This window comes from Elgaria multicarinata, chromosome 1 (genome assembly GCF_023053635.1).
Source record: "Elgaria multicarinata webbii isolate HBS135686 ecotype San Diego chromosome 1, rElgMul1.1.pri, whole genome shotgun sequence".
Taxonomy (NCBI): Eukaryota; Metazoa; Chordata; class Lepidosauria; order Squamata; family Anguidae; genus Elgaria; species Elgaria multicarinata.
This window is the reverse complement of record NC_086171.1, coordinates 20,903,954-20,926,738: the sequence shown is the minus strand read 5'-3', so window position 1 is coordinate 20,926,738 and position 22,785 is coordinate 20,903,954. Positions and strand designations below refer to the sequence as shown.

Below are 22,785 nucleotides of genomic sequence, written 5' to 3'. Positions count from 1 at the left end.
GAGAGCACAATGAGTAGGCACACAGGTTACTTGATCACAACCTCCCCCACTGTGCTGAGAGGTATTATATTTTTATTTAAATCATAGTAATTTCAAAAAATGCATGCATACATATAAATCAGCATAGGCAAATTTTATGCAAAAGATGTCCTCTTTTGTCCCACTTTTGGTGGAATGTTTCCTCTTTTTTGGCGAAGTGTAAGTGGCTACCTTCAGTCATCTACAGAGACTCTCCTCTGGTTGGCCCAGGCGTGAGGTAAGGTGGGTGGAGATAGGGATGTGGGCCTTCTTGGTTATGGCACCTCATCTTTGAAAATATGTCCCAAAGGGGAGCCAGTGCAACTGTATTCTTGGTACTCAGTGAAGTCCTTTTTATTCTTCTAGGCCTTAAGTGATTGAATTGCTGCTTTATTGCTATTTGAAGCACCTCATAAAGCACCTTGACAGTGGGCCTTCTCTGTAGCGGCAGCCACCCTCTGAAAAACCCTCCCACGAGCAGTTTGGGAGGTGGAATATGTAATATGTTTTAAACGCCTCCTAAAAACATATCTCTTTAGACAAGCCTTCCCTGGACTGTAACTTATTCTGGTTTTATGTGATTTTGAAAGTTTTAAATTGGATTTTCACAACATAGTTTTAGTTGTAAACTGCCCAGAGAGCGTATTTAACAAATAAAATAAATAAATTTTGTTAGAGCCTTTAGAGAATTTACTAGGGGTGTGCAAAGTGGGTCTTCTCCACCTCAAAATTCAAGCCAGAGCTCCATTGAGGTGATTCTCTGCCCTGATTTCAGAGCGGCTCCCTTTACTGTGCCCTGTCAGATTTTCGGATAACCGCTCTAGTTAATGGAAATGAATCAAATGCTTACAGCTCCCTCAATTTTAAAAATAAAGAGATGAAACTTGGCACGGTGATAGCTTTAGACATGCCAAGTTTGGATCAGATCCCTTCAAGCCTTTTAAGGAATTTTTAAATGTCGTGGTTTTAAAATTAATTGGTTTTTTTTTAAAAAAAAAGCTGCCATTTTTAAAGATAAAGAGATGAAACTTGGCATGATGATAGCTCTTAAGTAGTGCTTTAGACATGCCAAGCACACACAAAAGTTAATCCACCCCTGCACATTTATGGAGGGAGCTTTTATCCTTTACTTTGCTGATGCAGAGCTCCACTGCTGGTGGTGGAAGTTTCTACTCCAGCCTACTGGTGCCCTCCAGATCTATTGGACACCACCCCCTCACACACACACACACACACACACTGGAAGCCCAGCCAGCCAACAGGAGTAATAGTTTAACTGAAATAAAGAGCCTGCCTGTGCCTGACTCAGGTGTAGAAGCTTTCTCACTCACAATGCCAGCCGGCCCAACAGCACTTTCACACTCTGGAAATGTGGATGATTGACTTCTATGAGTCTGAGCAGAAATGTGCTCTCTCTTCTCCCATCTCCCCATCAGCAGCCAGTTAGTACTTCCCACTCCCCCGAACACTGCGATTGAAGGAGAACACGGTCACTGTCAGCGCTGTGGCAATTCCTAATTGGTTAGCCACAGATGTCAATATCAAAGCTACCCCTCACCCCACTCAGCGTCTTCCAAATATGGAGATATTCAATTGACACACACACACACACACACACACACACACACACACACCATTGACGCCTGAAAAACAGTCGGATAATTTCGGAGACGTTAGAAGCTCCAATTGGACACGTCTCTGCTCTGATATTAATTGATGGGTTTGGAAGTGGTCAATCTCCGCTCTGGAAGATCGAATGTTCCGCAGATGTTCATGGTTGCCAGATAATTCAGTGACTGAGTGCACAGCCCTAGTATTTACTCCCTCTCTATGGAGCTTCCCTGCCTGTTGATGTCAGGAAAGTACCAATATGGTTTTGTGTTCGGCAACTGCTGAAGACATTTTTATTTAAGCACACCTTTCCCTGACTAACCAGCCATGGTTTTATTGGTACAATCTTATTTTAAATGTTTTAATTTTGTATTATTATTATTATTATTATTATTATTATTATTATTATTATTATTTCTTGTTCACCACTTGGATATGAAATTGCATGCAGAGCTGTGTTTAAATTTTGCAAATGAAGGCATTATCATGTAAATTGGGCATCTCTATCATGGGATGGCCATATGGCATGTCCACGTCACTTGCAATATTACCTACAGTATGTGGTGGAGGCAAGAAAGGAGAAGGCCTGCCCCTAAAGCCATAGGAAAGTCCTAATAGGAATCCTCCGTTAGTATATCAATTTGCCCTTTGTTGACATGTTTTTCCTTAACCATAAACAGTAAACTCATTTCTGTATTATGGGACTATTCTCAACATAGCTGGGATTAGCCTAATTTAAAATCTGTTCAACAAATTGTTCAAACAAATTGCTTGCTTTAAGCCAGGGACAGCAAACTTTTGGGGCCCTGGGCACATTTGGCAATTTGAGAAACTGTTGTGGGCACCACTACAAAATGGCTGCCGTGGGAAGCATGGCAACAGACAAGTAACCTGCCCAAGAGACTAAGTACAAAGAGGTGGTGGGTCTGAATACCAGTCCACTAAACAACTACTTTGAATCCACAGGTTTCAGCACCAACAGAAACCTATTTCACAGCAATCCCAGCTGCTAGTAAAGTTTAAGCAGATTTTAAGCACAGAAGTCACTTCACACATCTGCGGTAATAATTATGATCTACACATATGTCATATTCTGTCACCATCTTCAGTCAAAAGAGACACCAGTTACATATTTCGTGGAATATACTTGGCAGAAAATAAATTTATGAATTCAATCCCAAAGCAATTAAAGTTTCTTCTTAAAAAACAAGAAAGACTCCACTGTAATGGAAAAAATTAAGTATGTTGGGCCTGTTGGGGAATGAGAAAATATGACATTCTAGGTCAACCCATTGGGCCAAAATGAAAATAAATGCATGAAAGCTCAGCCTGGGCAATTTGAATTACATGTTCAGTTTTAATAATTAGATTCTGCTGAGGGTGAGGAGTGAAAAGTATAGTTTCATAGACACTCTTTAAATGCATAGTGCAAATGCTGATTATTTCTAAAGAAATGTTATATAATCAGCTTCTGAAACTATTATTGCTTAACAACCCAGAATAATTCTTGCTAAAGGAAATATTTTTCTGCTTGTTTCAATTTAGCAGATCTTAGTTCATAGATAATGATGTTTTCAAAATATTGATGTTAGTAAACCCAACCAAATTAGGGTGACCATATGAAAAGGAGGACAGGGCTCCTATATCTTTAACAGTTGTATTGAAAAGGGAATTTCAGCAGGTGTCATTTGTATGCATGCAGCACCTGGTGAAATTCCCTCTTCATTACACCAGTTAAAGCTGCAGGAGTATACCAGATTTAAAAGAGGGCAGGGCACCTGCAGCTTTAACTGTTGTGATGAAGAGGGAATTTCCCCAGGTTCTCCATATATACAAATGACACCTGCTGAAATTTCCTTTTCGATACAACTGTTAAAGATACAGGAGCCCTGTCCTCCTTTCCATATGGTCACCCTATCAAAGTATGTTAAAACTACCTTTTAGGGCAGAACCCTCACATCGGTTAAACTTGATCTATCCATTTCCTCAACAGGCCAAGTGGTCAGTCAGTTCAGAGCCATCTACAAACAGATCATGTGAATGCTCAGCACGGCAAACAAGACTCTCAGGCTACTGATTAACAAATCCCAAATCCAACAGAAACTGGCCAGCTGAACTGATCTGATGATCCTCAATCTCCAAGGAAGCTGCTGTGAAGATTCTTGCCTTAGAACTCATTAAGCTGGCAAAAACTAGTTCAGCTGCCGAAGTTGCATTATTTACTCCTTAGTCTCTCATTTCAGATGAGGCTCTTTGTTTGGTTATCATGCCTGATTTTTCAAAAGGACAAAGATAAAAAAAATAGTTGCCATTCCATGAACAAGTAGTAGTATGTTAACAGGCAGTGACTTTGCACCCTAACCACCTGGGATGCAGCTGACATGACCTATATCCAAGGTGTTACTGAAGCACACCAGAGTAACACCTCTGATGCATATCATGGTTACTTGTGAAGCCTTCATAGATCCCAAATAGATATGTATACCAAAATATACATATCTATTCAGGATGTATGAAAAGTTCACAAGTTCATTGTACTTTCAAATGAATTGAGTATGTCAGAATGTATTCCATCCCAAGCTTGTTTTATGTTCATGAAGCAAGCCTATGCATGTTGAGACAGAAAAAACTTCTACAACTGCCAGCATTTCCCAGTCAGCAAAACAACCAGGGGAATGCTGGGAGTTGTAGGCCTTTTTTCTTTTTAACCATGCATAGGTTTGCACCCTAAAGGTATTCACTTGCTAATTTTTTTTTTAAAATTATGATTGTGGCTTATGTTTCCATATGTGGCCACAAAGAAAACCAGAGCAGGGATGAGGGAATCGGTCAGTTTCACTCTCTCTTGCATTTGATATTTTTAAATCTCAAGTTCTTTCTCTCCCAAATATGAAGAACTTTGTGAATTTTGGTAAATTCTTATCAAAAACAAACAAAATTCTCATCCATCTTCATCCAAATTCAATAGTCCCTCATACTTCAGACTGCACGCAAGTTCAACTGCTTGCAAAAACTTCCTTCCATATTGAAAACGAGCACATTAGGGTGAAACGAGTAGGTCGTGCAACAAAATGTTGCAGGTGGAGCACTGTTGTTCAGGATTCCAGCCATACCATTCCATTCTGTAGGGTGACCATATGAAAAGGAGGACAGGACTCCTGTATCTTTAACAGTTGTGTTGAAAGGGGAATTTCAGCAGGTGTCATTTGTATGCATGAAGCAGCGGGTGAAATTCCCTCTTCATCCCAACACTTCAAGCTGCTCTAGCTATACTAGAGTGACCACATACAAAAGAGGGCAGGACTCTTGCAGCTTTAACTGTTGGAATGGAGAGAGAATTTCACCAGGTGCTGCATGCATACAAATGACACCTGCTGAAATTCCCTTTTCTATGCAGGAGCCCTGTCCTCCTTTCCATATGGTCATCCTACCATTCCTCCTACTTCTATAGTTGGTACACGAACAGATCTCATGTGTAGAGTGTGAAGAGCTAAGGCTATCAAAACACTACTGATGCATATCTTTCTTTATTTCAGTGTCGCCATGAAATGTACTTGCGATCAAATTAATGTTTCCATGAATGTAACAGCTATAATGATGCCTGCCTGCAAGGGCATTGTTTTCACCAGATTGTGGAGTACACTTGTGGATACAAAGGAAAATCAACTATTGGAGCACCTGCTCTTTTGTATTTAGGAGTGGCAATGGTGGCAGCTTTTTGGGGGACATGACCAGAAAAGCACAAGCTATAGCTAACAAGCTTGTTATAATTTTATGCCATGCTTTGAACGTATGCCTAAATCTAGCCTCTTAAACTCACCTCCAAGAGGTTAAATATAATGGGCAGGTTTAAAAAAGAAGAGGAAAGACTGAGAATCAGCAGTTCTCTCCCCAGTGAAGGATAATTCACCTTTCAGATTAGACAGAAAGCCAAGGTCCCGGATGTTTAGAGTGATTAAAGATCCCCAACTTAGGGATGCTATTAACCTTTGCACCGTAGTCAAATTACAAATTCATTACACTCTACCAACCTAAATATTTCTGGCAGTTTTAATTAGATTTTCTACTCCTAGTCACATAACGGCCTATGCTGGCAAATGCTGCACGTGGTCATAATTTCTCCCACATGAGTAGAACTCATCCCCACCCCCGAATAGCTTTGCTTGCATGATCACCTGCAATCTTTGGTTGGGAGGCTCACACTGCTGAAGCCAATATGCCTGAGCCTCAGGCTAGGACACCTCCAATGACCTCAGTCCTACGGCCTGATCCTCTACGCAGGTGGACTGAGATGAGGCAGTAGCAGTTCATCGGTATAAATAAATGAACGTAAGGGGACAGGCTGGCTCTAGGTTTGATGGGGGCCTCTGGGGGGGAATGCTCCTGCATCAGGGCTAGGGATGTCAGAGAAATCCATTTCTGGTTGGAGTTTGACATGTTCGTTTTCCTAGGATTGCCCCCTTTGTTTTAGTTCCTGTTGCAGCACCTGACTTAACCTACAGCGAGTCAGGAAAGTTTGCATATTTTCTGAGAATTTTGCACATGCAAGTTCTGCAATTTGCACAAATCTCTGAGCAATTTGCTCTAGTTACAGTCAAATTAAAGTTGAATTTGTGCAAACCATGCAAATTGCAGAACCTTCCAACCCCCACCCCCACCCCCCAAACAAACCACAAATCACCCACCCAAGTTCCTGGACTTCAGAGTATAGCCTGCTTAGAGGCGCACAGTGAGTCGTACCCACCGTGGAATTCTGTTGAGCCAAAAAAGAACCGGATTTCCCAGTGACAGTATCCTTAATCAGGACACCCCACCCCACCCCTCGAACGCTTACTTGGTGACAGTGGCAAGCAGCAGCAGGCACAGTGGTCTAATCAGTACTGGGGTAGAGCCATTTAGATCTCCCATAATACAGCGTTGTGCAGCATTGTCCTGTGGCATTTCTCCAGGACTTTATGGGAAATTTAAATGGTGGCTCCTAGACCCAGCCTCTCAGCAAAGAGTGTTGGTCATGATTGGGGGCCAGGCTGGGCACGGGGATCCCAAAAGACGCCAAGTCTCTGGACCTCATCCCAGCTCAAGCCCTGGCAGATCAGCAGTCAACAACTGTGCTCCTACTGCACTCTTCCCTCCCTCCTATGGTATATTTGGGACATGTGGTATCTTACACTATTTGTTGATTCTGGAACCAGGAAGATGGGCACCGTTCTGTGCTAACTATGCACCAGCGTTGCCCTGCAGGCAATAAACGCTGCATGAAAAGAGGGACAGAGCAGGATGCCTCTACAAATTCGTGGCTGTAAATCAGCAGCGAAAGATGATCTACAGCGCTTCTTCTTGATTTGAATGAAAGAATCTACCAAGTTGCTCAGCAGCATTCTATCATGGTGCAGTAGAGGGAGAGATGGCCAACAGGATCCATTCTATCAACTCTGCTGAGAGATCAGCTCTTTGTGGTTCCCAATAGGTGCTAAATCTTTATTAGTTGGGACTGGCCAATATGATCATGTGATGCCAGTATTTCGTCAGCTGCCCTGGCTTTGAGACTGTTTCCAAGCAAAATTCAAAGTGTTCATGTTGACCTTTAAAACCCTAAACGGCTTGGGACCAGAGTATCTAAAGGAACATCTTCTCCCAGATGTACCTGCTCGTACCTTTAGGTCTTCTTTGGAGACCCTCCTCTGGGTGCTCCTGCCAAAGGAGGCTAGATGAGTGGCTGCAAGAGAGAGGCCCTTCTCCGTGGTGGCACTCCACTTATGGAATTAACGCCCCGAAGACAAAGAACTTTCTCCACTTATGGAATAAACGCCCCGAAGACAAAGAACTTTCTCCACTTATGGAATAAACGCCCCAAAGACAAAGAACTTTCTCCACTTATGGAATAAACGGCCCGAAGACAAAGAACTTTCTCCCCTTATGGAATAAACGCCCCGAAGACAAAGAACTTTCTCCACTTATGGAATAAACGCCCCGAAGACAAAGAACTTTCTCCACTTATGGAATAAACGCCCCGAAGACAAAGAACTTTCTCCACTTATGGAATAAACGCCCCGAAGACAAAGAACTTTCTCCGCTTATGGAATTAACGCCCCGAAGACAAAGAACTTTCTCCACTTATGGAATAAACGCCCCGAAGACAAAGAACTTTCTCCACTTATGGAATAAACGCCCCGAAGACAAAGAACTTTCTCCACTTAAGGAATTAACGCCCCGAAGACAAAGAACTTTCTCCACTTATGGAATAAACGCCCCGAAGACAAAGAACTTTCTCCACTTATGGAATAAACGCCCCGAAGACAAAGAACTTTCTCCACTTATGGAATTAACGCCCCGAAGACAAAGAACTTTCTCCACTTATGGAATAAACGCCCCGAAGACAAAGAACTTTGGTGCCAGACAAAGAACTTTCTTTCCTCCCAGGCATTTTAGAGTCTAGATTTTTATGGCTGTTTTATCAATTCCTGTTTTTTACTGTTTTGCATTACATTGTATTTTATTCTTTTAAATATCTGTATTGTATTGTATATTTTTAACTGTTCTGTAGCATTTAAGTCTTTTAAGTGTTTTTAATCCACCCAGGGAATATTAGTTATTGGGTGGATTAGAAATAGAATAAATAAATAATTTTTCCTCTTTCCTCCTGAACCCTTTTTCTTTTTGTGCTGTGTCTTTTACATTCTAAACCTGCAAGCAGAGACTGTCTTGTTTATTACTTCTCTTATGTAGGCTGTTCTGAGAGCCTGTTTGGCTGAGGTAAGGGGTCAAAATAAACTAAACATACAAACAAAACTAATGAACACAGGCCAAATGTCAATTCTCGTATCTTGTGGAATAGTCACCAGGGGAGTGGATGTGTGGGATCGCCAATATTAAGTTCTGGCGTTCAAAGCATTGGCTTGATTATTGCAGGCCTCACTTTCATCTACTTGAAAAGCATTCCCCTAAGAGATCTGATAATTACAAAGGGAATGCTCTCCATTAAGTTAAATAAGTACTTGTCGGTTATTGTACTTATATGATCTGTTAGAGTAATTGGGTTGAAAAGGGCCCTGGAGGAGCTGATCTGTGGATATCAAATCCAGTTGCCAACATTGTGTCACACACACACTAGTATGACCCAGAAAGAGAACCCAAATAAAGAAGCAGGGCTGTGGTAACAGAAGCAGATGTCTTTTCAAAGGCAGGGTCATTGGAATCCCTCTAGGCATGGAGAAGATTGAGTCCCCAGACCAATGGTGCCTAGAGATGAGGGTTTTCTGGAAAAATGTGGATTATTTCTTTCAGATTTCCTTCCCAAAATAGCACGTACTTTCCTTACGCTGTTTCAATGTAAGGAAGAACCCCCAAAGATACTGAAAACTGCTGGCATTCTAATACATTTTAGCAAACCAATGAACCATGAATAATATGAATTATTCCTCTGTTTCAACAGCATTTAACTCTCTTCCACTGAGGTTGTTGGAGCACTCTTCAGCTTCGCTGTCAGTGCCACTATCTATTACAGCCTTCCCTAACCTGGTGCCCTCTAGATATCTTGGACTACTAGTCCCAGCATCCATGCTGGCTGGAGGCTGCTGGGAGTTGCACTCCAACACATCTGGAAGGCAACAGGTAGGGGAGGACTGACCTATTACTTCCATTTCATATACATGTATTTCAACAACACATATGCATTCATCAGGGATGTCGTGAGTGCCCGACTGGGCCAGGGGGTTCAGTAGAGCCCCCCCCCACGTCCACTCCCCCTGAATCCAGTCAGGCACTCCAGACACAAGCACGGACCCCACTCGAGTGCCTGTGAGGTCCCTAGAGTTCTTGGAAACTGCCTGTGCCTCGTGCCGAAATTGTGCACTTCCCACCCTGTGTCAATGGTGGCCGCCATTGAAACGGGGTGGGTGGGTGTTGGGTAAGTGCACAATTTTGGCGGGAAAATGGGCGGCTGCCAAGCACTCGTTGGCCAAGCTGAGCCTCAGAAGAGGTGAGTGGGGGCGAATGGTGGCAGCAACAGGTGAGTGTCTACCGAGGCGCACGCGGGTGAGTTTGCCCACCTCTAGTTTTCGCTCACAGTGATAATCAGCTGAAAAATATTGAGTACAACTTTGAAATTACCAAGCTTGCTCACTATCATATTTGAAACGGGCAGCTCGTCATTGTTATGAATAAACTTCTGAAATGGAAAATTTCTGCAGAAAAATAAAGCGCTAGAACGCTTACCAGATAGTATTCTATTTTGGAAAAATGCTGCCCCACATCACTGGCAGTATCCCCAGGTGCACTCCTCTTCTTTCCTCCATGTAAGTAAATGGATACCATTCATTCCTATCTGCATCTGGAGTCACTTTATTCCTTCACCCCCTAGCACCCGGTGGCTCAACTCTCATCGGAAACAATTCTCTCTCTCTCTCTCTCTCTCTCTCTCTCTCTCTCTCTCTGTGTGTGTGTGTGTGTGAGAGAGAGAGAGAGAGAGAGAGAGAGTAGGTGCACTGCACCCCCAGGGATCCTTGTAACACTTTTGATTCTCAAAATGATGAACCGTCATTAAAATGCCTAGAACTAGTAAATAAAGATGCCTCTAGAATAAAAAACCTTTCCTTAATGAGAGCGTTTTCAGTTGAACGGGCGAGAAGTTTCGCCAACTGCTCAAAAAAAGCATCAAATTCCCTGACGTCTGAGATGTTTAGTTACGAAAACCTCTCTGAAAACAACAAACAGCCCATGCTCAACATCATTCCCAAGAGCTCCCAAATGTATATCTTAGGATGCCAACCTTGGATGTTATGTCTTTGATAGCTTGTAAAAGGCTGACTGATGTGATTGGTGGCATTTTATATACATGAGGTCTCCGCATAATTAAATTGTCTTGGTCTTAATTACGTTCCATGGGGAGTTTTTTCTAATTACTAGGCAACGTGAGGAAAGCCTCATTATGGGCCTTGATCTCGGATCTCTGATATGTTTAATAACATCAGCACTCCAAAAATAGCTACAGGAAAGGCTGTTTTATTAAATCACATTTGTCTGCATTCTTATGTCTTTCGGTGAGGTTAACATTAAGCTGCGGGCTTAATGGCAGCTTACCTTGTCATCTAATTTCCGTGCGCTGAAGGAAAGTTCAACGTAGTCATCATTGCCAGATAATTCTTCCGCAATCACCTAGGTGAAAAGTCACAGTTATGTTTAAATGGAGGGAAGAATGAACTCCGGAAGAGTACCATTTAAGATGCCCATGCATGGAAATATGAAAAATATTAGCCTCGTCAGCCTGCAGAAATTTGGCAGCCCCATTGCTAGGAATGAAGCAAAAAGGAGCAATATAATCTAAAGCAGGGATAAATCCCATTACAATTTTCCCGGAGGTTTAATGTTACATTTTATGGCCATATGATAATATTATAAGGCTGCATTTAGACAACACGGTAGTCAAACAGTGGGGTAATAATCATTTCGAATTTGTTTATCTAGGGGTACTCCCCACACGACATGATAATAATCAACTGCGGTGTGGATTTGGATCAGTGTTGAGTTAACTTAGTCCAAACTGAGTTGACTCACTCATCCCCCCCTCTCTCTCCCCACTCAGTCCTCCCACCAGCATCCCATCAGCCATTGCTGCCAAAAATCTATCCTGCCAGCTGGACTAGAGCGGCAGCTGCTGCTTTGACTGCTCTTTCCTTGCGATTCTGTGGCTGACGAAATAAGCAACGGTGCCCTCCACACAACATGATAACCAATGGTGGCTCAAGTAGCCAAATGGTTATTTGCATTGGTTATTCAGCCAAATAACAAACGGTTAAAAAACTCCCGCCACACAACACAACTGTCAACTATTTAAACCACCGTTAGTCTGAACCCAGTCTAATACTTGTTTGATAATTCCTCAAGTAATGGGACACTAAAGAAAATAACATCATTCACTTGGATGCAAACTTTACCAATAATTTGACCCAGGAGTACACAATTCAATGATGGTTTGCAGGTCTCAAAAGCTGTGAACTGAACGTTGGTAAATGAAGATTTGACTAAAAATTCAATCAGGCTAGATCTAAGACAGACTTTTTAAAAACAAAATTGTTATATTTCCTCTGTTCTCTTTTAACTTTTTTTATAAGGCTGTAGCAAAAAATTTATTAACTTATTTCTATATGAACTAATGGGGCTTGTCTTGACTAAAAGTTACCTTGCTGGAGTGGTTAGCTAGGAGCCAGAACATGCGAGCTTGAATACAAAATAATTATAATGGCTTGCCGGCTGCCAGACTGGTTTACTAGAACAGGGGTCCCCAATCTTGGGTTCTAGTATTATGAGAAAGGGACAAAAATGTATCCCTCTCCTTATTCTTCAAATCATGGACATTATATATAGCAGTGTTTTAAGGGCAGTTCAAAGGATTTTTAAAATGCTGTTGTAGATGTTTCTTACTTTTGTTAAGAAAAGCTGTATTGTTTTTAAAAGGATGGAACAGTTCAACCCTATGTATTGACAGTTTCTGGAAAAGAATGGGTGCATGTCAGCAAATGTGAAGCACTTGTAATTAGGCACGGATGTACAAAATGAATGTTGCTGAGAATAAATACTTTTTTTCTCCTGAGGAAAAAGAGAAGGAACAGTATTTCAGTTGGACCTACCGTTATGGAAGATTTTCCAGCCGTATTGCCATGTTTCAATAAAGATTTTGAGAGTTTTCTCTGTGAAACAATCTGTATAAAAATGATAAGAGAGAGCTTTAGAAAACAACATTGTTTCTAGGTTTGTGATGTGTCTTTTATCTAAGAAAACTAAAACAACAACGCTGCGATAAAGTACTTCCATGCCAGATGATATTACAAGCTGTTTCAAAGATGAGGCATCAGCAAGTGATCTCAAAATATATCTCCCTCTGAAAGTTAGGAGAGTCCAAGTAATGAAAATTGCAATTCTGAACACATTTATTCAGGAGTAAACTCCATTCAATTGAATGGGGCTTTCTTTTTGGGGGAATACATACATATGGGATTGTGCTGCACTTCAACAAGTCAATCGCCCACAGTTCTACAATTCCTTGGCACACATGCTTAATTTCCTAGGTGAAACAAATGTAGTTTCTAGAAGCAGCAGTAAAAGGTGAGCAATTGTTTATATAGAGCTGAATGTTGTTCTCAGAACATTTTGGTTTGAACAGTGTGAGAGGAGGGCTTCCTGATGGCAGGGCAAAAGTTTTCACAGAACTGGCCTCTACTGACTGTTTTGGCCACCACATTCATATGTTGCATAATCTGGACACCAGTGACTATCATGCTCCTAGATGTTGGTAGATGACACCCCTCCCTGCTCTGAACCCTCACAGGTGATCCAGAGGGAGAGCAAGAAATATTATCCTTACTTGGACTTGTCATCATGTAGCATCATCATGAAGGCAAATCAGAGTGAGGGTAATACACCTTTCCCTCACTCTGGAGCACTGTGAGACAAAAAATAATTGTATCACCAGTGATCAAGAGTGCAATTGTCACAGCTGACACATTTGCCCCATGTTTTGCACACACACACACACTCCCCATTCCCCAAATTACTGAAATAAACTCTTAAGTTCATGGTGGAGAAGTCAGGAGATGGAATATACACCATGGAAATTAATGAGCCTTTGAAGTGCTTAATTCTGGCTGGACCATGCCCTTAGTAGGAATGTATGGATTTTACTGAATCCATTCCGTCTGTGTTTTACAGATTCTCAAGAGTTTTTCATTCCACTGTCTGCTCATTGATGGAATCAGAATTTTGTTCCTGTTTGCAAATACACTCTTCGCTCATGCACTCCCCACCCTCCAAAGTAAAAAAAACTGGTCTGCAACTCTGCAGAATTTGCACGACTTGGAAAAAGCCGGCCTGCTGCAGAATCCACTGGGCGGATTCACAGAAATCTGAACTCCTTTGAATAATTGATTTTCTATAACATCTCTAGCCCTTAGATTTTAAAAATCCATTTTGCTGTGAAAGACTAACATTGATTCCCTTCCTAGAAACTAAACTTTGTGGAGCAGTTGTCACTATTGTCCTATTATAAATGTGCCTATTTATTACTTTTTATCGTACCCAGGAAGCTAAAGGCAGTGTGCATGGTCAATCCCTCTCACCCATTTTATCCACACAACAATCCTGTGAGGTAGGCTATGTAGAGAGAGTGTGACTAGTGCAAAATAACACAAACGAGGTTCATGGCTGATGGGGATTTGAATCCAGGTCTCCCCAATGTAATCCTACACTCTACACCAGCCATGCCCAACCAGGGCCAAATCCATACCTTATGTGAAATCATTTTGATCCCATATTGGTAATATTATATCCCTTTTGCCCGTTTATACCTCTTAGGACATACAATGACATTTGTTGTGGTATTTTTGGATAATGTGGAATAAAAAAGCAGGAAATAACAGTATGGATCGTGTAATGTGCCCCAACAGTTATCAGAGCACTTTAATCCCACTATAAAGCAGGAGCTAAAGCCCAAAACATCTGGAGGGCACCAGATTGGGGAAGGCTGCTCTACATCTACCAAAGGTTCTGCTTCTCTCCGTAACTATGTGCCTCCTACAGAGGTTGAGCAAAGGAGAAGACAGAATTTAATTCCATAGTCTTGCAATGAGTTTCCAGAATCAGACAGTAGCACTACTCACTCCTTGCTTGATTTGATGCCTGCAAACGACAGCAAGAGGAGCATGATTGAAATGTGTATAATTACAGGGCCTTTTCTGTAGCTGCACCTAAATTGTAGAATTCTTTGCCCCAGGGGGGTTGGATGGCCCCCCTGGGGCAAAGTGTTTCACAGTATGGCAAAAGCTTGTTTTTGCTTGTTTTGTTAGGTAGGTGAGGCTGTTTTTGTTGCTGTTTTAATCAAAGGTCTCTTTTTTATCTTCTGCACCTATCTCTGGTTATTACATCCGCCCTGGGGTAGATGTAATAACCACAGGCAGAAGGGGCAGAATGCTTTGCCCAGTCGAAACTAGCGGTTACATCTGGGATTTGGGAGAAGGGTTTCCAGTTCCCGGCCATAATTGGGCTCCAGTCCCTATCACTTTGGAAATTAATTCATGGGAGATAATATTTATGTTATTTATTTATTTTTATATTAAAATATACATCCAGCCCTCCTGGTGTTTATGCACCACTCAGGACATCTAACTATTAAAAACACTATAAAACACATACAACACAATAAAGTTCCAGGCCCATAAACCTCACAATATAATAAACCAGAGACAGGTGCAGAAGATAAAACAGAGACCTTTGATTAAAATAACATCAACAGCCTCACCTACCTAACAAAACAAGCTGAACAGAAAGGCTTTTGCCATACTGTGAAACACTGTAAGGACGGGGGACATCCAACCTCCCTGGAGCAAAGAATTCCACAATTTAGGTGCAGCTACAGAAAAGCCCCTGTTAATTATACACATTTCAATCATGCTCCTCTTGCTGTCTTTTGCAGGCATCAAATCAAGCAAGGAGTGAGTACTGCTACTGTCTGAATCCAAAGTCTGTCGGCAACAGGACTGAAAGATATTGGCACCCTGTCATTCTACAAGCTGTTGCACTTATTTGTCATACGCTCACTTAACTTCTTAGGAGAAAATATGACTGTCACCTATTTTCTTCTCTAGTAACACAAATCAAATTGTGCCAGAGTTCCACAGCAGAAGAAAGAAAACCCTGAAAAAGGAGGCTTGGATAGCAAAGTTTCACTATCTAGTTCAAGAGAAGCAAATGTGCAATGTAAGGAAAAACAAAGGAGTCACACTTACTTTAATATAAAAGGCCTAGGGTTTCTTTTTACAATCTGCTGTATACCTGGCAAATCTATCAGTCTGGAGGAAATTTATTGCTTTTTCGTGGTGTGGGGAGGGCATCCACTAGTTACAAAAAGCAGAGCATCCACTTATAAAAATGCAAGTCATCCATTTATATATCTGTATTAGCTGTAGATTATACACCTTCATATTAACTGCATTCTTCATTTTCAGGAGTCATCTTGTTCCTTATTTAATATTTTGGCAGCAACTGCTTCTGTCTGCAGTGTGGGTTAGCATAATGAAAAACTAGAGTAGCCTTCCCCAACCTGGTTTCCTCCACATGTGGTGGATGACAACTCCCATTATCCCTAGTCAGTGCTGGCTGGGGATGGTAGATGTTGTCGTCCAACACATCTGGAGGGTGCCGGTCAGGGAAGACTGGCTTAAGGCAAAATCCCATGCACGATTAGACAGAAAAAAGTCCTACAACTCCCAGCATTCTTCTGCCAGCATGTAGGATTTTTTTTCTGTCTAACTATGCATAGGATTGTGCCCTTAAAGGCTAAGTACCGCCTTTTTGTCCAAGAAGTTCAGGATAACATATATGATACTCTTTCCACCCCACCCCACCCAAATTTTTATCCTCAAACAACCTTGTGAAGACATTATGCTGAGAGAGATTTGCTAGCTCGTCCTCATGGCTGATTGGGGATTTGAACGCTGGTCTCCCTCTCCAAGGGATCAACACAATGCTCACTACACCACACTACCTCATGTCTAACACTGAGTAGGGTGACCATATGAAAAGGAGGACAGGGCTCCTGTATCTTTAACAGTTGTATTGAAAAGGGAATTTCTGCAGGTGTCATTTATATATATGGGGAACCTGGTGAAATTCCCTCTTCATCACCACAGTTAAAGCTGCAGGAGCGATACTAGAGTGACCAGATTTAAAAGAGGGCAGGGCACCTGCAGCTTTAACTGGTGTGGTGAATAGGAAATTTCACCGGGTTCTCTATATATACAAATGACACCTGCTGAAATTCCCTTTTCTATGCAACTGTTAAAGATACAGGTGTCCTGTCCTTCTTTTCATGTGGTCACCCTATTAAAGTATGTTAAAGCAAATAGTAGCAATGGTGAAGAGGAGGAGGAGGAGGAGGAACAACAATAGCAGCTGGTGACAATAGAATTGAGAAGGTAGATTTACTGAGGGAAGGCCTATTGAGGGTGCCTTGCCCAAGGCTCCTCAAAGCCTGGAGATGCCACAAAGCTCTAAAAGACTTCTAATAGAGCTTTGAATATCAATCTCTCTGCTCACGCTGTAGCTATATTTTATTAAACAGAGTGGCTGGATTATTCTGATGATTCTATCATCCATACACTTGAATGGAGTACAACTCTCTCAGCGATTAGTGTAATTTTGCCACAGCAAACACTTTTCATCCAGAAAGACTGCTTTTGGGCTCTTCCAGCCAAAAGCTGTCAAACAAATGGGAAGTAAAATAGATCCATTTGGCAGTTAAATGCCTTCAGCATTGCCTTGAAGAGTAATTAATAATTAGGGAATGCAGGGCATCATTTGTAGAATTGAGAGGAAATCAATTTTTACTGGCATTAAAGTGCCCTTTGAATATGCATACTAAGATGTGCCTCTTAACTAGTCACCTTTCAGAAACTGCCATCAATTATAAATCATGTTTATTGCTTATTTATGGGTGTAAAAATCCCCTACCAAGAAAGATCATAAAGATTGCTGGCTTCCAAGCTAGCAAGTCGCTACCAAGCAGAACACACAGACTTTAGAAGCAACTGAGACGTTCAATATGCAGACCCTCAAATATCAGCAGTTCAGGAGTCAGGGCATCATGGCGGAACTCCAAGATGGCTGAATGGGCAGATTTTGACAAAAGCTTCCTGGTTGTCAGAATATCTACGTTTGACAACTTTGCCTGCAGTTTGCAGGGGAAAAGTGGTCTCCAGTAGATCAAATTGCAACTGTCATTTGCTTAGAACATGGTTCTCTAGTGATCTGGAAAATTGCCTCAGCCATTTTTAATTCACACAAGCTACTATGACCATTCTAGATGTGAGGAGCGACAAGGGTGACCCTATGGAAAGGAGGACAGTGCCCCTGTATCTTTAACAGTTGTATAGAAAAAGGAATTTCAGCCGGTGTCATTTGTATGCACGCAGCCCCTGGTGAAATTCCCTCTTCATCACAACAGTTAAAGCTGCAGGAGCTATTCTAGAGTGACCAGATACAAAAGAGGGCAGGGCTCCTGCAGCTTTAACTGTTGTGATGAAGAGGGAATTTCACCAGGTGCTGCATGCATACAAATGACACCTGCTGAAATTCCCCTTTCACTACAACTGTTAAAGATACAGAAGCCATGTTCTGCTTTCCATATGATCACCCTACTCTTGGGTCACTTCTCACAGCTGCTTATGGCAGTGTTGACACAAGATCAGGGATCAAACCAATGTCTCTTTTTCCCATTGGGCTGTTTCCCTGCTGCCAATCCAGAGAACAGATCAGCAGGAGGTGGGCAGCTTTGTATCACAGCCAGCACTCGCTTTCCGATATCCCAAGTGCTTTTGTACCTGTATATAACATCATTCTTATTCATTTCTGGTACCTTTGTGGAACCATTCTGGACAATGCTGCTGGTGAGTTTCCTTCTAGTTCCCAATAGATCATGACCAGATCAGATCAACACTAGTGCTTTTTATCGGTACTGAAGCACACTTATAACTGTTAGACATGTTACACACTCCGCATACCCCCTTTCTAGCATTATTTCCTGCTTTTTATTCCGCATTATCAAAAATTCTGCAATAGATGTAATTTGGTGTGCTATGACGCATAAATGAGCCAGAGGGATATGGTGTCACCATGATGGGATTGTATCGTTATGACACAAGGTGTAGATCTGGCCCACTTCTTAATATCGCCACACTATTGTAGTTTTAATTACAAAAAAAGTAAGAAACATCCCTTGAAAGAGTCCAATTTTCCCCATTTTTGTTCTGTATGTTTATAGTTAGTTTCCGTTCTCTCTACTCCAGGACCATTTTTGTTTTTGTTTATCCACATTAATTGTGATCAGGAATCACATGACTGTGGTGATGTCAAAGTACCCTACGGCCTGTCAGATTTGGTTATGTGATGTGAGTGCAAATGACGCAAATTGCTTATCTTCATGGAAGACCAAACTAGGTGGGAATCTACACTGATGTTATTCTAACGTTTTGAATGGGTTACTGTGACGCACATCGTCACGTGACCCTGGGTCTCCAACGTTGCAAATGAGTTGTACTTACAGGTTCTATTTCTTAGTTCCAGCATGGCTACAGATTCATGTGCCTCGTCCTACCGGTAATTTTCCTCTCCCTTTCTCAGAGCTGCTGGGTTTGCTCCGCCCACTTCCTGTTCTCCTTCCTTCGCCCCGTTTGCTATCTTATCTGCTACAGCAGATAATTCACACCAGCGTTATACTGTGCAGTCACTGACAATTGCATGCAAAGGACTCAGAAGTTTTCCACCTTAGAATCTGCTTTGATTGTGAAGTAGTCCCATGCATCCAGCGTTAATTGTGCTCCTTTTGCAAAAGATTCACCCGAGCCGCTACTGTGGGCGCAGGAGCAGGATTTCAAACAAATGCTTACATCTGCGTAAGCTTTATAGATAAAGACACCAAAACTGGCACAGTAATTCAAATACCAAATTTGAATCAAATTGGATCATCGGTTGATTTTTTATGATTTTTTTTTAACATTTCCCCCCTCTTTGCAAAGGAGCTGAGGAGCGCTCAAAGGATCACTGTAGCTCCGTGCAGGAAAATTAACAGGGGTCCAAAGTCCAAAACTCATGACTAGCAGGGCTTAAATGGGGCTGCTGCTAAAATTTTTCAATTTGGTCTCCCATCGAAACTCTGACCAGACCCAGCCCTGCTTAGCTTCAGCAAAGTGGCTGGCTCCTATACATTCAGGAAATTCCCTAGGACTTGCATTAAGATGTTTTGGGAGGAGATTTGTGTGTGCGTATGACTATTGCCCTGCCCTGCTCTGCTGGCTAGGAATGAGGCAGGCAGTGGGCGGAGCAAACCCAGCAGCTCTCACAGAAGAGGGAGAACAACGGAAGGATTGAACAATGTGCCCTGAAGTTCCGTTGCAGCGAAACGTAAGTCACGCTGGTGTGTCCCGTGATACAGAGAACCATGTTAGAAAGGGACACTAGCAATGCTATAAGACTAGTGTAGATCCGGCCTAGATAAGACACTGGAAAATCCATGATTAGAACTGCTTTTTCTTTTTTTTACAGTGGGAGCTACCTTTTTTTTTTTAGAGAAAGAGCTACCATTCAGAAATTATGCACCACACAGATGTGTGAAGAAGCCCTTCCAAAACAAAATCAAACATGTTCAGCCCTTCATCTCCCTCAGATATCACATATAGAAAGCACAATTAACAATAGTTTTTTTCCTAGCAGTGATAGCCAGGTAAACAAATGCAGAAAGAAAACAGAACCCAAGAAGGGAAAGAATCCAACCTGTCCAAGAGTGCATTCCATGCCACCAAGAAAGTCTGCTTCTTTAAGCCCATTGTGATTGCTGCTGATGTCATGCACTTCAAATCGTAGCCGCTGAACTTCTTCAAAATAAAAGTCCACTGTGAAAAGCTTTGAGAAGATGGGGTTTATGCAAGTTCGAATCACTTCCGTCCTGTCAACCTGTCAATCAAGAGATAATTAATGTCAAGCGTTTTTTTTCATTCAACTGGAAGAAAAATGAAATTTAAAACACTTGCCCCAAGCAGAACAAGAGAAGAAAATAGCTATTTAGCATAACTACTTCAAAAACAAAACATTTTCTTTAAAAAGCTTTTTTCCTAAACAACAAACTGCCAGGAAAAGAATTTTTTTTGTGACACCCCCCCTTGAAATAGGTTTGGGGGAGGTTTAAATATTGATAGTTTTCAAGGTAGTCAGGCAAAGACATTAATAATAGAAATAAAACACAGCACATGTATGGACAGAATTCCTTCATTCACAGACCGAAAATGAGATAAGCACGTAAAATGTTATTATCTGAACATTTTGGAGGCTTAAAAGATGCCAGATTGAGTGTTGTTTCACTCATGCATGTACATCATGTCAACTGCTTCCAGCAAAAGGCATTATGCTTCAGATCCAGTGAAAAATGATAACTAAGTCCTATCAAAAGCAATGGCAAACAGCTCAGTTGCAACCAAATCGAGACCCAATATTTTCTAAAGGCCTTCAGGATCGAATTAATAGTGATGAAGAACATGGGCCTTCCAACAAAAAATACTGCCTGTCATGCCCCACCTGGAAGAGTTCTCCTCAAATAGGGTGACCATATGAAAAGGAGGACAGGGCTCCTGTATCTTTAACAGTTGCATTGAAAAGGGAATTTCAGCAGGTGTCATTTGTATATATGGAGAACCTGGGGAAATTTCCTCTTCATCACAACAGCTAAAGCTGCAGGTGCCCTGCCCTCTTTTAAATCTGTCGCTCTAATATAGCTCCTGCACCTTTAACTGTTGTGATGAAGAAGGAATTTCACCAGGTTCTCCATATATACAAATGACACCTGCTGAAATTCCCTTTCCTATGCAACTATTAAAGATACAGGAGCCCTGTCCTCCTTTTCATATGGTCACCCTATCCTCAAAGGAAGAGCTAGAGGCCCCAGGGAATCCCAGACCAACGACTGCCATCAGACCCACATGACCCTGAGCCCTCGGGGGAGATGATTATGGGACCACCCCTATCAGAGGAAAGAGATTCTGCCTCTGGGGCAGAAGTTGAGCAACCTCCTGACCCCTGGAGAGCGTCATCACCTCAAGTGACAGGCAAGTAAGGCTCCTGTGTGAAGGAGTGCTTGCCTCCAGGAAAGATCTCCTCAGGAGAAAGTGACTCCTCAGAAATAAGGCTCCTGAAAGGGAGGCCTGATTACAGCAGCCTCTGGGTGGAGCTCCAGTAGGCCTTGTGCTTAAAAGCCTTCACAGAAAATCCAGCCAGCGTTGGAACATCTTGGTCCATTGCACCTTTGCTTTGTTTTTTGTCGCCTGAACAGTGCCTGATGCCCTGTTTCCTGACCTTTTGGACTGCTTGATGACTCTGCTCCTGGACTGTGTAACATACCTGACTGGTTTTTGATCTTTTGCTTATTATCCTGACTGCTCCTGCTCTTGCCTGTTCCTCTTGTCTGCCTGACTACCTCTGTTCTGATCCCTGCCTAAATTTTAACCACCTCTGTTGTAATCGGAACCTTTTTGGCTAACAACCTGTAGGCTTGAATGTTTGCTAACTCCACTGCATTTAGAGCGCGCTACAGGCAAAGCAGGGCACTGCCTTGTTTTGAGTTACCCATTCTTTCTCCTGTAACATGTAATAGGAATATGATGCCACATGATGTCACAAGTAGTACAATACATAATGCGAACTTCTATCTGTTGCTACAGGAGGGAGAAGGGGAAATCCAAAATGGTACAGCTGTAAGTTCCAAGTTCTTCATTAATGCCTGACTTCTGCCCTTTGTCGTGACTAACTTTTGCTGGACTGTGTCCATTGAGGAAGGAAGATCAGAGAGCCAAAAGGAACACTGTGGCTCTCGCAGAATGATTCACATCTGCAAAGGCTGTGGAAAAAACAAATCGTAACCATATTCCATGGTCTGAAACTTCTCAGAAGGTACCTCTCAAATATAAGTCAAAGACAGAAGCTTTCTGCAAGCTTTAGATTTTGATTGAACAATAGTTCCAGTAAGATAAAACAGAAATGGTTGAGACTCTAGAATTTGGCAACTGACGCTACAGACCTGCCTGTGTTTACTGGGGCTTACTCCCTAGTAAGTTTGTCTAGCATTGCAGCCTGAACCTATCCCACATAAAGCACCTTTTTACTCTATTGAATGTATAAACATTTCACGCCAGTTCCTAAATATTGATCGCATTCAGGAAGCCTAAGAAAGAAAACCTTGCATCTGGCAAGGGAGAACAGTGTTATTTTTAGGACAAATGGAAATTAACAAGATGAAACTTTCCAGGCAGCAATAACTTATATGAGATTCTGATACAAGCGCAAAGCAATTTACACTTCACTCGGTAGCTCATGAGTAAGTTTTTATTAAGTGTGCTTTCACACCATTTCATCTCCGTACCACAAATGAAAAGCCATCAAAAAAGGTCACCATGCTTGATAGTCATTTTCACATTAACTGATGTTTGAAAATAATGATAGAGTTAACCCTTTTCCAGGATAGCACTGGAACACAAACAGAAAGCAAGGATTACCCTAATTATTCCAAAAGGTTGTCTTGCACCAGGGATGAGTTCTTTGGGTAATTAAAGTTTAAGGTTATGCTCC

At 41.9% G+C, this 22,785-nt stretch overlaps 1 protein-coding gene across 1 annotated transcript in view; it reads right to left on the bottom strand.

Moving 5' to 3' along the window:
- Nucleotides 1-22,785, bottom strand: part of CPNE4 (copine 4) — a 208,677-nt gene that overhangs the window by 78,047 nt on the left and 107,845 nt on the right. Inside the window, exons 3-5 of the mRNA XM_063124856.1 lie at nt 19,945-20,124; nt 12,255-12,326; nt 10,708-10,782 (exon numbers count right to left, since the gene is read on the bottom strand). Coding sequence (XP_062980926.1) covers nt 10,708-10,782; nt 12,255-12,326; nt 19,945-20,124 — 327 coding nt within the window. The remainder of the gene's footprint in view (nt 1-10,707; nt 10,783-12,254; nt 12,327-19,944; nt 20,125-22,785) is intronic.